At 41.4% G+C, this 15,851-nt stretch overlaps 4 protein-coding genes across 5 annotated transcripts; all 4 read right to left on the reverse strand.

Annotated features, from left to right (window-relative positions):
- Positions 1-314: 314 nt before the first annotated feature.
- LOC138410461 (flagellar attachment zone protein 1-like) lies at positions 315-3,082 on the reverse strand. Its single transcript, XM_069526326.1, has 3 exons — positions 2,905-3,082; positions 652-2,067; positions 315-535 (listed from the first exon to the last, which is right to left on the reverse strand). The coding sequence occupies exons 1-3, from the start codon at positions 2,926-2,928 to the stop codon at positions 410-412; spliced, it is 1,566 nt and encodes a 521-aa protein (XP_069382427.1). The 5' UTR covers positions 2,929-3,082; the 3' UTR covers positions 315-409.
- Positions 3,083-4,878: 1,796 nt separating this feature from the next.
- Positions 4,879-7,569, reverse strand: LOC138410462 (flagellar attachment zone protein 1-like). The gene is made up of 3 exons (XM_069526333.1): positions 7,406-7,569; positions 5,216-6,568; positions 4,879-5,099 (listed from the first exon to the last, which is right to left on the reverse strand). The coding sequence occupies exons 1-3, from the start codon at positions 7,427-7,429 to the stop codon at positions 4,974-4,976; spliced, it is 1,503 nt and encodes a 500-aa protein (XP_069382434.1). The 5' UTR covers positions 7,430-7,569; the 3' UTR covers positions 4,879-4,973.
- Positions 7,570-9,380: 1,811 nt separating this feature from the next.
- LOC138410456 (flagellar attachment zone protein 1-like) lies at positions 9,381-12,085 on the reverse strand. Its single transcript, XM_069526305.1, has 3 exons — positions 11,928-12,085; positions 9,718-11,133; positions 9,381-9,601 (listed from the first exon to the last, which is right to left on the reverse strand). The coding sequence occupies exons 1-3, from the start codon at positions 11,949-11,951 to the stop codon at positions 9,476-9,478; spliced, it is 1,566 nt and encodes a 521-aa protein (XP_069382406.1). The 5' UTR covers positions 11,952-12,085; the 3' UTR covers positions 9,381-9,475.
- Positions 12,086-12,818: 733 nt separating this feature from the next.
- Positions 12,819-14,903, reverse strand: LOC109644502 (troponin I, fast skeletal muscle-like). Of its 2 annotated transcripts, none has more exons than XM_069526372.1 (6): positions 14,885-14,903; positions 14,693-14,729; positions 14,043-14,171; positions 13,526-13,615; positions 13,189-13,365; positions 12,819-13,047 (listed from the first exon to the last, which is right to left on the reverse strand). In XM_069526372.1, exons 2-6 carry the CDS (start codon positions 14,720-14,722, stop codon positions 12,961-12,963), a joined length of 513 nt encoding a protein of 170 aa, XP_069382473.1. In that variant the 5' UTR covers positions 14,723-14,729; positions 14,885-14,903; the 3' UTR covers positions 12,819-12,960. The 2 variants fall into 2 exon arrangements, with proteins under 2 accessions (XP_069382473.1, XP_019965457.2); XM_020109898.2 differs by having other exon boundaries at positions 14,826-14,897.
- Between the last annotated feature and the right edge of the window lie 948 nt (positions 14,904-15,851).

Below are 15,851 nucleotides of genomic sequence, written 5' to 3' on the forward strand. Positions count from 1 at the left end.
TGCAACAATGAAACAGAGCTTGCTCGGTTTGTGAGCTGCTGCTTTGTAGCCTCTCATCTATTTGGTCCGGCACCATCTTGTTTTTTTAAATCAGAAGTGACCACATTAGTAGGAGCGAGGGGTGGAGCCTGACTGAGAGCTTGAGGACACTGCACGCCCTCCTCCACCTGCAACCTGCACCCATTGGACGTTACTAGCTGTCAATCACATTATATATACAGTATATGTCATATACACATCATATATTTGACTCTATATGGAACCGTGACTTACAAAATGAACACCAGGGTGTATTGAGGAAGAAACAAGAGATGTTGATTCTATTTCAACTTTATTTTTTTTTTAAGAGAGGCACATATTTTCTTTTTCATTTCCTTTGCCTCTTCTCCTCCCTCTCTCTGTCTAGTTTCTATCTCTTCTCTTGCTTCTTCTTCTCTTTCAGCTCCTTCTTTAGGCTCTTCTCTGCCTCTTTCTTTGCTTTCTTTTGCTCTTTTTCTTTCTTCGCCTTGTCCTTGTCAGTCATCAAGGCCAGTTCCTGAAAAGACAGAGACAAGTGTGTTTAGATGTTTTCTCTTTCAAAAGCCTGAATAAGAAACAAACTTAAAGTGCAACTAGTTCTTTGATCGATCAAAAGGAGCTGATGTGACTCACCTGAAGCTTGATCTGTTTCAGGATGAGCATCTTGATGTCGGCCTCGTACTTGGCCGCCCACATCTGCTCAGTGTCGCTGACCAGTTTCTCCAGCTCCTTGATTTTTGTGAAGCCAGCCTCCTTCTCCATCTGCTCACAACTGAGACGGTCCTCCAGAGCGTCAACTTTCGTCTCCCACTCTGTGTTGCTCTGGAGGATCCTTGTCTCAATGGCTTGCTGCATGGAGATCAGCTTCTGGTTGCTGGCTTCCAGTGCCATATTCTGACAGGTGAGACTGGCGATCATCTGATCCGTATGGACAATTTGAGCCTCATGCTTGGTCACCCACTTCTCTTCTGTGACCTTGAGCAGTCTCTCCAGCTCCTTGATTTTATTGGAGCCAGCCTGCTTCTCTGCCTGCTCACGGCTAAGCTTGTCCTTCTGAGCCTTGATTTTAATGAGGCCAGCCTGCTTCTCTGCCTGCTCACGGCTGAGCTCGTCCTTCAGAGCCTTGATTTTAATGAGGCCAGCCTTCTTCTCTGCCTGCTCACGGCTGAGCTCGTCCTTCTGAGCCTTGATTTTAATGAGGCCAGCCTTCTTCTCTGCCTGCTCACGGCTGAGCTCGTCCTTCTGAGCCTGGATTTTAATGGAGCCAGCCTTCTTCTCTGCCTGCTCACGGCTGAGCTCGTCCTTCAGAGCCTTGATTTTAAGGAGGCCAGCCTTCTTCTCTGCCTGCTCACGGCTGAGCTCGTCCTTCAGAGCCTTGATTTTATTGAAGCCAGCCTTCTTCTCTGCCTGCTCACGGCTGAGGTCTTCCTTCAGAGCCTTGATTTTATTGAAGCCAGCCTCCTTCTCTGCCCGCTCACGGCTGAGCTCGTCCTTCAGTGCCTTGATTTTCATTAACCCATCCTTCTTCTCCGCCTGCTCACGGCTGAGCTCGTCCTTCAGAGCCTTGACTTCTGACTGCCAGTCAGGCTCGTTCTGGAGAACTTTTGTCCCCATAGCTCTGAGCTTGGTTTTGAGCTCATCGATTTGTTTGTCCAGCGCCTGTTTCTCATGCAGAGTCCTGTCGATCACCTGTTCCCTCTGTTTTATGGAGTGCTCCAGCTCATTCACCTGGTTGCACTTTTGATTCAGGTCACGTCTGATCCTGTGGCTCTCTGCCTGCTGGCTTTGGTTACGCTGACTCAAAGACCTGTACTCCTTCTCTTGGATCCTCAACTCCTTCTTGGCATCCTTGAGATCAAGCTCTAGTTCCTCCTTGAGTCTTTCATAATCTGCATTCTGCATGCTCTCCTTTTCCTTCCGCCATGTAGCTTCTTTGCATGACATGGCCATCCTTAAACTGGCATTTTCATGAGCCAGATTCAAATTCTCAGAGTCCAACTTCTGTTTCGCTTCAAGGAGGTCCTCAAACAATTTCTCAGAGTCTGGCACCTGAAAGACACAAACATATAACAGTTAAAAACACAGTCCCACACTCGCTTTGAATTAAATGTTGATGAACCAGACCAACAAATCATTGATTTAACCACCAGTAAATTTAAATACAGTTTCTTCAATTCTGTTAAATACAGTCTCTACATACTAGGGATGTCACGATATGAAATTTTGGCGCCGATTATTGTCAGAGGAAATATCTCGGTTTCACGGTTTACAAGATTATTGATTAAATGAAAAACCAACAATAAATAGCTAATAATATAGCTAATCAACTACAATATTTATTATTATTATCAACTATATCCAGTTAGTTTTTATAGTGTAATGTTTGGCAATTTAAAAGTAATTTATGTAAGCCGTTTCATTTAGTTGCCTTATTGTGGAAGGTTGGTCAGTGAATTTGTGTATCCTGTCATCATAAGCAGTATATCTGTATGGGACTTTTATTGTGTGTGTGTACGCGTGCTGGTCAGAAACCGAAAGTAAACAAGTTTTTCTCCTCTCGCTGTGAACTCCTCTGATGGAGTTCTTTGTCCAGCATTGGTGGAAATAAGGCCGTTAAGTCAGTTCCCTCTTCTCAACTAATGTTTCAGTGGCTCGCCCACACAAATTACGTGACTTGCGAGAGATTTCACCACGCGGTGCACACCCAAATTTTAAAAAATCACTAGTATGCTCATGCTAGTATTAGCACCAGTGTGATGGGTTTATTTAAAGTCCATCCCCTCGCAGAAAAAATATTTTTAGAGTTTGAGACAAACAATGGAAAAATAAAATAAAATCATGAAAAGTCTAACACTAAAAAACATGTTTCGTGCTTAGAAACCTTACCCTTTTTGACTTGTTCTTCGGCATGTTGGCTAAATACAGGAACAGTGTAGGTGTACTGAAGTATATTCTGTCTTCTGACGGTCTCGTGTATCGAAGATTTAAGTATCTGTGGTCTAGTTTTGGAGCTGTTGTCCTCCCAAGGTCTCTTCCCAAACTCTTATAGGCACTGAACCTAGCCTTGATGGCTTTGAAGTCCAGATAAATGACATTTAACAATCAAGGTCAAATATGACATCATAGAGACTGTCACATGTGACATTATAGACACTGTCACATGTGACATCACAGAAACTGTCACATGGGACATCACAGACACTGTTACATGTGACATCACAGAAACTGTCACATGGGACATCACAGACACTGTCAGTTAAATGTGATTTCAAACAAACAGTTTTCCATGATATAAGCCCTATGAGGCAAATTATGATAAGTGAATATGGATTATATAAAAAATGTATTTATTGATCGATCGATCAGTTTTAAAACACCGTACCACAAACTGTGTGATTTCTATTGGAACAGTACGAAAAGCGCAAATATACTTTATTTACCCAACATATGTTATAATAACTTCAAGTCTTTTGCAAACAATATTAAACTATAAAATGTAATTTCTCTTCACCAAATCGAACTTCTACACACTAGTGCTATTTTAATGAACTTTTTGCACAAGGGGCATTAAGATGGGTGGGGGGCGGGGGTGTGTTTGGTTCAACATGTCACCATCAGCTGCCTCTAAAATCCAAACAATCCATTTCGCCATATAAATGGACGTAGCAGAGGTTTGGTCTGTTTTCATATCTATACACATTATTTGTGTGTCTGTGTGTGTGTGTGTATGTTAATAACAGTGTTTTGATGACTTGTTTCATCTACATGTCCCCAATGAGTATGTGTGTTTTTGTCAGATGTGTGTGTGTGTGTATAAGTGTGTCTGTAAGATGTGTGTGTGTGTGTGTGTAAGATGGAAACCTGGGGAGTTGTTACCAACACACTTTTCACCTCCCAGATATTCCTGCTGGTTTAAATGCTACAGATTCAATAGCCGGCGACATTAAGTTTAGGACATAAACACACAAAACAACCACTATGTTGACTTATTAAAAACTAATTTTTGACTGTGTTCACAGACCAGATTCACTCATTCACGTTGAAGTATAAAAGAATACAAACATATAAACGAATGGCCCAACAGTCCTTTTAAATCCAATCAAGCATCATCAAAAACTACAGTTTCTTTCCTGATGTTTCACCCATTTGCAACAGATGCAAGTCTATGACTGGTACCTTAACGCATTATTTTTGGTTATGCAGTAAACAGTAAACATACTGGAATTTTCTAAATCATAAGGAAATGAGCTTCTATGCCAGAGGAGAAAATGCCGTCCCATAATTCTTTGAAAAGCGAAGCAGCGTCCTAGTTTTATTGTCCTGAAACGAACCAGAACTTATAGAAATCCTCACACGATCGTCTGAGCTCCTGATTTCATCTCTGTCACATCTGTCCAGTCAGGATTCGCGTTGAACAATGAGATTATTTAACTTAACTAGTTCTGACTCATCAAATAGCGATTGCATGTTTGATTTTTCCTGATGGCTGCAATCTGTGTCAGATCATTTGTTAACAGACGAGATGGAACAAATGATGTTGCAGCGTTGCAACAATGAAACAGAGCTTGCTCGGTTTGTGAGCTGCTGCTTTGTAGCCTCTCATCTATTTGGTCCGGCACCATCTTGTTTTTTTAAATCAGAAGTGACCACATTAGTAGGAGCGAGGGGTGGAGCCTGACTGAGAGCTTGAGGACACTGCACGCCCTCCTCCACCTGCAACCTGCACCCATTGGACGTTACTAGCTGTCAATCACATTATATATACAGTATATGTCATATACACATCATATATTTGACTCTATATGGAACCGTGACTTACAAAATGAACACCAGGGTGTATTGAGGAAGAAACAAGAGATGTTGATTCTATTTCAACTTTATTTTTTTTTTAAGAGAGGCACATATTTTCTTTTTCATTTCCTTTGCCTCTTCTCCTCCCTCTCTCTGTCTAGTTTCTATCTCTTCTCTTGCTTCTTCTTCTCTTTCAGCTCCTTCTTTAGGCTCTTCTCTGCCTCTTTCTTTGCTTTCTTTTGCTCTTTTTCTTTCTTCGCCTTGTCCTTGTCAGTCATCAAGGCCAGTTCCTGAAAAGACAGAGACAAGTGTGTTTAGATGTTTTCTCTTTCAAAAGCCTGAATAAGAAACAAACTTAAAGTGCAACTAGTTCTTTGATCGATCAAAAGGAGCTGATGTGACTCACCTGAAGCTTGATCTGTTTCAGGATGAGCATCTTGATGTCGGCCTCGTACTTGGCCGCCCACATCTGCTCAGTGTCGCTGACCAGTTTCTCCAGCTCCTTGATTTTTGTGAAGCCAGCCTCCTTCTCCATCTGCTCACAACTGAGACGGTCCTCCAGAGCGTCAACTTTCGTCTCCCACTCTGTGTTGTTCTGGAGGATCCTTGTCTCAATGGCTTGCTGCATGGAGATCAGCTTCTGGTTGCTGGCTTCCAGTGCCATATTCTGACAGGTGAGACTGGCGATCATCTGATCCGTATGGACAATTTGAGCCTCATGCTTGGTCACCCACTTCTCTTCTGTGACCTTGAGCAGTCTCTCCAGCTCCTTGATTTTATTGGAGCCAGCCTGCTTCTCTGCCTGCTCACGGCTAAGCTTGTCCTTCTGAGCCTTGATTTTAATGAGGCCAGCCTGCTTCTCTGCCTGCTCACGGCTGAGCTCGTCCTTCAGAGCCTTGATTTTAATGAGGCCAGCCTTCTTCTCTGCCTGCTCACGGCTGAGCTCGTCCTTCTGAGCCTTGATTTTAATGAGGCCAGCCTTCTTCTCTGCCTGCTCACGGCTGAGCTCGTCCTTCTGAGCCTGGATTTTAATGGAGCCAGCCTTCTTCTCTGCCTGCTCACGGCTGAGCTCGTCCTTCAGAGCCTTGATTTTAAGGAGGCCAGCCTTCTTCTCTGCCTGCTCACGGCTGAGGTCGTCCTTCAGAGCCTTGATTTTATTGAAGCCAGCCTCCTTCTCTGCCCGCTCACGGCTGAGCTCGTCCTTCAGTGCCTTGATTTTCATTAACCCATCCTTCTTCTCCGCCTGCTCACGGCTGAGCTCGTCCTTCAGAGCCTTGACTTCTGACTGCCAGTCAGGCTCGTTCTGGAGAACTTTTGTCCCCATAGCTCTGAGCTTGGTTTTGAGCTCATCGATTTGTTTGTCCAGCGCCTGTTTCTCATGCAGAGTCCTGTCGATCACCTGTTCCCTCTGTTTTATGGAGTGCTCCAGCTCATTCACCTGGTTGCACTTTTGATTCAGGTCACGTCTGATCCTGTGGCTCTCTGCCTGCTGGCTTTGGTTACGCTGACTCAAAGACCTGTACTCCTTCTCTTGGATCCTCAACTCCTTCTTGGCATCCTTGAGATCAAGCTCTAGTTCCTCCTTGAGTCTTTCATAATCTGCATTCTGCATGCTCTCCTTTTCCTTCCGCCATGTAGCTTCTTTGCATGACATGGCCATCCTTAAACTGGCATTTTCATGAGCCAGATTCAAATTCTCAGAGTCCAACTTCTGTTTCGCTTCAAGGAGGTCCTCAAACAATTTCTCAGAGTCTGGCACCTGAAAGACACAAACATATAACAGTTAAAAACACAGTCCCACACTCGCTTTGAATTAAATGTTGATGAACCAGACCAACAAATCATTGATTTAACCACCAGTAAATTTAAATACAGTTTCTTCAATTCTGTTAAATACAGTCTCTACATACTAGGGATGTCACGATATGAAATTTTGGCGCCGATTATTGTCAGAGGAAATATCTCGGTTTCACGGTTTACAAGATTATTGATTAAATGAAAAACCAACAATAAATAGCTAATAATATAGCTAATCAACTACAATATTTATTATTATTATCAACTATATCCAGTTAGTTTTTATAGTGTAATGTTTGGCAATTTAAAAGTAATTTATGTAAGCCGTTTCATTTAGTTGCCTTATTGTGGAAGGTTGGTCAGTGAATTTGTGTATCCTGTCATCATAAGCAGTATATCTGTATGGGACTTTTATTGTGTGTGTGTACGCGTGCTGGTCAGAAACCGAAAGTAAACAAGTTTTTCTCCTCTCGCTGTGAACTCCTCTGATGGAGTTCTTTGTCCAGCATTGGTGGAAATAAGGCCGTTAAGTCAGTTCCCTCTTCTCAACTAATGTTTCAGTGGCTCGCCCACACAAATTACGTGACTTGCGAGAGATTTCACCACGCGGTGCACACCCAAATTTTAAAAAATCACTAGTATGCTCATGCTAGTATTAGCACCAGTGTGATGGGTTTATTTAAAGTCCATCCCCTCGCAGAAAAAATATTTTTAGAGTTTGAGACAAACAATGGAAAAATAAAATAAAATCATGAAAAGTCTAACACTAAAAAACATGTTTCGTGCTTAGAAACCTTACCCTTTTTGACTTGTTCTTCGGCATGTTGGCTAAATACAGGAACAGTGTAGGTGTACTGAAGTATATTCTGTCTTCTGACGGTCTCGTGTATCGAAGATTTAAGTATCTGTGGTCTAGTTTTGGAGCTGTTGTCCTCCCAAGGTCTCTTCCCAAACTCTTATAGGCACTGAACCTAGCCTTGATGGCTTTGAAGTCCAGATAAATGACATTTAACAATCAAGGTCAAATATGACATCATAGAGACTGTCACATGTGACATTATAGACACTGTCACATGTGACATCACAGAAACTGTCACATGGGACATCACAGACACTGTTACATGTGACATCACAGAAACTGTCACATGGGACATCACAGACACTGTCAGTTAAATGTGATTTCAAACAAACAGTTTTCCATGATATAAGCCCTATGAGGCAAATTATGATAAGTGAATATGGATTATATAAAAAATGTATTTATTGATCGATCGATCAGTTTTAAAACACCGTACCACAAACTGTGTGATTTCTATTGGAACAGTACGAAAAGCGCAAATATACTTTATTTACCCAACATATGTTATAATAACTTCAAGTCTTTTGCAAACAATATTAAACTATAAAATGTAATTTCTCTTCACCAAATCGAACTTCTACACACTAGTGCTATTTTAATGAACTTTTTGCACAAGGGGCATTAAGATGGGTGGGGGGCGGGGGTGTGTTTGGTTCAACATGTCACCATCAGCTGCCTCTAAAATCCAAACAATCCATTTCGCCATATAAATGGACGTAGCAGAGGTTTGGTCTGTTTTCATATCTATACACATTATTTGTGTGTCTGTGTGTGTGTGTGTATGTTAATAACAGTGTTTTGATGACTTGTTTCATCTACATGTCCCCAATGAGTATGTGTGTTTTTGTCAGATGTGTGTGTGTGTGTATAAGTGTGTCTGTAAGATGTGTGTGTGTGTGTGTGTAAGATGGAAACCTGGGGAGTTGTTACCAACACACTTTTCACCTCCCAGATATTCCTGCTGGTTTAAATGCTACAGATTCAATAGCCGGCGACATTAAGTTTAGGACATAAACACACAAAACAACCACTATGTTGACTTATTAAAAACTAATTTTTGACTGTGTTCACAGACCAGATTCACTCATTCACGTTGAAGTATAAAAGAATACAAACATATAAACGAATGGCCCAACAGTCCTTTTAAATCCAATCAAGCATCATCAAAAAACTACAGTTTCTTTCCTGATGTTTCACCCATTTGCAACAGATGCAAGTCTATGACTGGTACCTTAACGCATTATTTTTGGTTATGCAGTAAACAGTAAACATACTGGAATTTTCTAAATCATAAGGAAATGAGCTTCTATGCCAGAGGAGAAAATGCCGTCCCATAATTCTTTGAAAAGCGAAGCAGCGTCCTAGTTTTATTGTCCTGAAACGAACCAGAACTTATAGAAATCCTCACACGATCGTCTGAGCTCCTGATTTCATCTCTGTCACATCTGTCCAGTCAGGATTCGCGTTGAACAATGAGATTATTTAACTTAACTAGTTCTGACTCATCAAATAGCGATTGCATGTTTGATTTTTCCTGATGGCTGCAATCTGTGTCAGATCATTTGTTAACAGACGAGATGGAACAAATGATGTTGCAGCGTTGCAACAATGAAACAGAGCTTGCTCGGTTTGTGAGCTGCTGCTTTGTAGCCTCTCATCTATTTGGTCCGGCACCATCTTGTTTTTTTAAATCAGAAGTGACCACATTAGTAGGAGCGAGGGGTGGAGCCTGACTGAGAGCTTGAGGACACTGCACGCCCTCCTCCACCTGCAACCTGCACCCATTGGACGTTACTAGCTGTCAATCACATTATATATACAGTATATGTCATATACACATCATATATTTGACTCTATATGGAACCGTGACTTACAAAATGAACACCAGGGTGTATTGAGGAAGAAACAAGAGATGTTGATTCTATTTCAACTTTATTTTTTTTTTAAGAGAGGCACATATTTTCTTTTTCATTTCCTTTGCCTCTTCTCCTCCCTCTCTCTGTCTAGTTTCTATCTCTTCTCTTGCTTCTTCTTCTCTTTCAGCTCCTTCTTTAGGCTCTTCTCTGCCTCTTTCTTTGCTTTCTTTTGCTCTTTTTCTTTCTTCGCCTTGTCCTTGTCAGTCATCAAGGCCAGTTCCTGAAAAGACAGAGACAAGTGTGTTTAGATGTTTTCTCTTTCAAAAGCCTGAATAAGAAACAAACTTAAAGTGCAACTAGTTCTTTGATCGATCAAAAGGAGCTGATGTGACTCACCTGAAGCTTGATCTGTTTCAGGATGAGCATCTTGATGTCGGCCTCGTACTTGGCCGCCCACATCTGCTCAGTGTCGCTGACCAGTTTCTCCAGCTCCTTGATTTTTGTGAAGCCAGCCTCCTTCTCCATCTGCTCACAACTGAGACGGTCCTCCAGAGCGTCAACTTTCGTCTCCCACTCTGTGTTGTTCTGGAGGATCCTTGTCTCAATGGCTTGCTGCATGGAGATCAGCTTCTGGTTGCTGGCTTCCAGTGCCATATTCTGACAGGTGAGACTGGCGATCATCTGATCCGTATGGACAATTTGAGCCTCATGCTTGGTCCCCCACTTCTCTTCTGTGACCTTGAGCAGTCTCTCCAGCTCCTTGGTTTTATTGGAGCCAGCCTGCTTCTCTGCCTGCTCACGGCTAAGCTTGTCCTTCTGAGCCTTGATTTTAATGAGGCCAGCCTGCTTCTCTGCCTGCTCACGGCTGAGCTCGTCCTTCAGAGCCTTGATTTTAATGAGGCCAGCCTTCTTCTCTGCCTGCTCACGGCTGAGCTCGTCCTTCTGAGCCTTGATTTTAATGAGGCCAGCCTTCTTCTCTGCCTGCTCACGGCTGAGCTCGTCCTTCTGAGCCTGGATTTTAATGGAGCCAGCCTTCTTCTCTGCCTGCTCACGGCTGAGCTCGTCCTTCAGAGCCTTGATTTTAAGGAGGCCAGCCTTCTTCTCTGCCTGCTCACGGCTGAGCTCGTCCTTCAGAGCCTTGATTTTATTGAAGCCAGCCTTCTTCTCTGCCTGCTCACGGCTGAGGTCGTCCTTCAGAGCCTTGATTTTATTGAAGCCAGCCTCCTTCTCTGCCCGCTCACGGCTGAGCTCGTCCTTCAGTGCCTTGATTTTCATTAACCCATCCTTCTTCTCCGCCTGCTCACGGCTGAGCTCGTCCTTCAGAGCCTTGACTTCTGACTGCCAGTCAGGCTCGTTCTGGAGAACTTTTGTCCCCATAGCTCTGAGCTTGGTTTTGAGCTCATCGATTTGTTTGTCCAGCGCCTGTTTCTCATGCAGAGTCCTGTCGATCACCTGTTCCCTCTGTTTTATGGAGTGCTCCAGCTCATTCACCTGGTTGCACTTTTGATTCAGGTCACGTCTGATCCTGTGGCTCTCTGCCTGCTGGCTTTGGTTACGCTGACTCAAAGACCTGTACTCCTTCTCTTGGATCCTCAACTCCTTCTTGGCATCCTTGAGATCAAGCTCTAGTTCCTCCTTGAGTCTTTCATAATCTGCATTCTGCATGCTCTCCTTTTCCTTCCGCCATGTAGCTTCTTTGCATGACATGGCCATCCTTAAACTGGCATTTTCATGAGCCAGATTCAAATTCTCAGAGTCCAACTTCTGTTTCGCTTCAAGGAGGTCCTCAAACAATTTCTCAGAGTCTGGCACCTGAAAGACACAAACATATAACAGTTAAAAACACAGTCCCACACTCGCTTTGAATTAAATGTTGATGAACCAGACCAACAAATCATTGATTTAACCACCAGTACATTTAAATACAGTTTCTTCAATTCTGTTAAATACAGTCTCTACATACTAGGGATGTCACGATATGAAATTTTGGCGCCGATTATTGTCAGAGGAAATATCACGGTTTCACGGTTTACAAGATTATTGATTAGATGAAAAACCAACAATAAATAGCTAATAATATAGCTAATCAACTACAATATTTATTATTATTATCAACTATATCCAGTTAGTTTTTATAGTGTAATGTTTGGCAATTTAAAAGTAATTTATGTAAGCCGTTTCATTTAGTTGCCTTATTGTGGAAGGTTGGTCAGTGAATTTGTGTATCCTGTCATCATAAGCAGTATATCTGTATGGGACTTTTATTGTGTGTGTGTACGCGTGCTGGTCAGAAACCGAAAGTAAACAAGTTTTTCTCCTCTCGCTGTGAACTCCTCTGATGGAGTTCTTTGTCCAACATTGGTGGAAATAAGGCCGTTAAGTCAGTTCCCTCTTCTCAACTAATGTTTCAGTGGCTCGCCCACACAAATTACGTGACTTGCGAGAGATTTCACCACGCGGTGCACACCCAAATTTAAAAAAATCACTAGTATGCTCATGCTAGTATTAGCACCAGTGTGATGGGTTTATTTAAAGTCCATCCCCTCGCAGATAAAATCATGAAAAGTGTAACACTAAAAAACATGTTTCCTACTTAGAAACCTTACCCTTTTTGACTTGTTCTTCGGCATGTTTGCTAATACAGGAACAGTGTAGGTGTACTGAAGTATATTCTGTCTTCTGACGGTCTCGTGTATCGAAGATTTAAGTATCTGTGGTCTAGTTTTGGAGCTGTTGTCCTCCCAAGGTCTCTTCCCAAACTCTTATAGGCACTGAACCTAGCCTTGATGGCTTTGAAGTCCAGATAAATGACATTTAACAATCAAGGTCAAATATGACATCATAGAGACTGTCACATGTGACATTATAGACACTGTCACATGTGACATCACAGAAAATGTCACATGGGACATCACAGACACTGTCAGTTAAATGTGATATTAAAAACATATCTGTTTTCTACATCGTATTTTACATAGAGAATGTGTTTATTACCTGCACCCTGGGATGTGGAATTACAAAAGGATTCACCTTTATGTTTAACTTTAGTGCTTCTTATATTTTATAATTATATTTATATATATATATAAAACTACAAATATATTTTAAAATAAAAAAGTGTAATACAGTTTTCTCAACAAGGATAAATCCCTTTATTTTGTATATGAACAGACCTTATGACTTTGAGGCCACTGATTCTCATTGTCACGTTTATGAAACCAGGCTCAACTTTAACACAAGAATTAAAAATCCCATCACAATTTAAGCGTCATTAGTAAGAAACACACCAGATCTTTTCTTATTCTGTCCTAAAAAACATATCTACGTTTTTAAAAATCTTTGACAACTGCTCTACAAAATCCCCCAAAAATCACTTAATTCTACTATTTCCATTACTTATTAAATCATGAAAACAATATGAATTTTATTAACTTGTTTTTTTAACTGCACAATTTTCCTCTTATTTTTGTATCCTCAAATGTGTCATTTCTTTTTCATGATTTATCAGATTATCAATATGAAACACACAAACACACCAAAGGATTTATTTCGTTTGTCATCTAAACTGTGGACTCACATGAGACACAGACATGAATGATGTTGATGCTGAACCTGACGACAGTATCACATCCACGAGGTTTAAGCCTCTGTCTCGAACCTCTTCTTCCTGCCATCCATCCCAGCCTTGTCTTCAATGTTCTTCCTCCAGTCGCCTGTTTGCTTCTCCTGAGAGAATCACGAGCAAATCAATAAACATATTAAAGAGTTTGAGGTACTGTCAGTGATTAAACTCAGAGTCTCTGTGATGTTGCACATTTAGGACCCTGAGAATATCAAAGTACGTTTTCTGAAGTCTGGATCACCCACCTCCTCTTTCACCTCCTTCTTGACCTGCTTCAGATTGGCCCTCAGGTCCATGGACACTTTATGTTTGGAGCCCAGCAGAGCGGCCAACATGCCGTCGGCCGACATCCGCACCTTCTTCAGCGCCGGCTTCTTAAACTTCCCCTTCAGATCTTGAACCGTCAACTTCAGGTCGTCGATCTGACAGAGGAGACGCTTCATGAGATTCTGTGCGTATGAAAACTGGTTTGCAGGACAACATTTGTACTGTTGACACTTTCTGAGGAAATTAAATCCATGTAAAAATATTAAAACCTGTGGCAGGGAGTTAAATTAGATTTTTTTTAAAAACGTGATCTACCTCCTTGTTGGACTTTTTGACTTTCATCTCTATGTCGAATCGCTCTTCATCCACCAGATCAATCTGCTGGTGAAGCTTCCGGCATAGATCCTGATGTTGAAAGAGTCAAGAAAATAACATCCTGTCACACTTTACTCTCTTCTGTGATCATTTCCCTCATACAAAGCCATAATATTCCCAGTCAGTCTCAGATGTATAATCATTAACATTTCACCCTGTTTTTATTTCATAAAATTAAACAAACTTATCTAAAACATTAAAACATAAATCAGTGTGATAAGAACTAAAATGACAGAAACCATCTTTGAGAAACATTTATTCAACATCTACTTTGATTTTTAGTTTGGTCCATGTCTCATCTGCTAACATGGTTGGATTTATGACCTGTACTGCAGCAGGTATTGGTGCAGCAGCCCATATGCATTCAGCTCTGAGTGTGAATATCAGTTCTACAGTCTGCTCGGCTCAGACTAATACCAGCTTTGTTTGTGTTTCATCCAGATGGAGGAGGTTTTACCTGCAGCTCCTGCATGCAGCCTGGAACAGAGAGAGACGGACAGTTCTCCTCCAGGTGCTTCATCTTCTCTCTCTCAGCCTCCTGCACCTCCTCCTCCAGCATCGTCTCAGCAATCTGCAGCAGCAAACTCTGACAGGACGACAGAGGAGGTCACAACTTTTATACGACCCTGCCCAGAGGAAGATCTTCCCTATCACCCATTTATGTTTATGTATTTATGTATTCCTATTCTTCTTCTTCCTCTTATTATTATCATTATTGTCATCTCTCTGTTTTGCTGTCATTGTAGATTTACTCTGGATCAACTTCACAGGCTTCTGCAGGTATCCAACATGTATATGTCAAAAGAAGTTTGATGATCATTTTCAATCTTTTACTCTTTTTACAAACAGACATTGTTTTGTCAGCAGCCCAGTTTTTTAATTGTTCCAGAATCATGATTAAAACCAATGAATAACACAAATATAAAAGCTTCTTCTCCTTCTTATTTTATTCTTCAATTGTTTTCATATTTTTCCCATCAAACTGCTTTTCGATTAACGCTGTGCGGAAGTTATGATGATAGCGATGATTAAATTAACTTCACAGCTACAGACGCTGGACAACAACATACGTTCACATTTTGAAACTTTAAAACATCTGCACTCTACCTTGAGCTGATTCCTCCGGCTGGTCGACATCTTTTTCCTTCATATAAAAAACAAACAAACAAACAAAGAGGGAAAATGATTTTAGTTTTTTCAGTTTTTTTCCTCTAGATTTAAGAGAACGTTCAAGTCTTACTCTGCCATCCTGAATCCTGCCTGTGGCTGAGAGACAAGAAAAGAGAAGAGTGGAAATACCTCAGATTTATGGTCTCTTTATAGATGTGGGTTCTGTGTGTGTGTTACACCAGTTGGTCGGAGGCAGCAGCTGAGCCTGAAACAAACGCTTCTGGAATTTTCTCCATAAGACGCTTGAGATAATGTGGGACAACGACAAGGACTCAGTGTTTTAGGTAAAAGTGAATTTTCTAATATCTATAAATTCTATATGCGTTATCTATACAGCCTATCTTATCTTATCCTTTCAGGGGCTGGAGCCAATCAAAGCTGGTGTCACAGGATCAACATACAGACATAAACAACCATATTACACTGAAGATTCATGCTGTAATAATATGATCAGACATAACTGATAAATGAATGAGGATGTCAATACATTATTATTTGTGTAGCTCCAAATCACTAAATATATTATTTCAAGGCACTTTACACATAAGACCTTACAATGTCATAGAGAAGAATAAAAACCAGCTCATACTCGATCTTCTCCTGAGACGATCAAAGCTCAGATTCCTGAGGATTTTCCTGCTGCGCTCTGAGTCAGCTCTGGAACAGCTGAGTGCTGCTTTCACACGTCTTGTTGCTCAAGTAAGAATAGAAGTAACAAATTAAGTGGCTGTGGAGAAAATATTGAGTGTGAGATTTGAGAGATTTGTTATTATTAGAATCTAATGACCAAACTTCAAAATTTCAAATACTTATGTCAATTGTGGTAAAAGAAAGAAAACGTAACAAAAACAGTGAACTCCTTTTCGCTGGAACTTGTGACTCAATTTAAAAGCAGGTTGGAAGTGTGGGTTGTGATGACCCAGAAAAGCTTCCTGCAGCTGTCAGCTTTAAACCGGGAGGATTTTTGCTCTGACTGGTTCCCATCATATTCAGCTACACACACACACACACACACATATTTATGGGTGTATAACCAATACCAATACTGCAGCCAGCCACCAGGAGGTGCTCAAAATGGTTTGGCTTCACTTTTGGG

The sequence above is a fragment of the Paralichthys olivaceus genome, chromosome 1 (genome assembly GCF_024713975.1).
Source record: "Paralichthys olivaceus isolate ysfri-2021 chromosome 1, ASM2471397v2, whole genome shotgun sequence".
Taxonomy (NCBI): Eukaryota; Metazoa; Chordata; class Actinopteri; order Pleuronectiformes; family Paralichthyidae; genus Paralichthys; species Paralichthys olivaceus.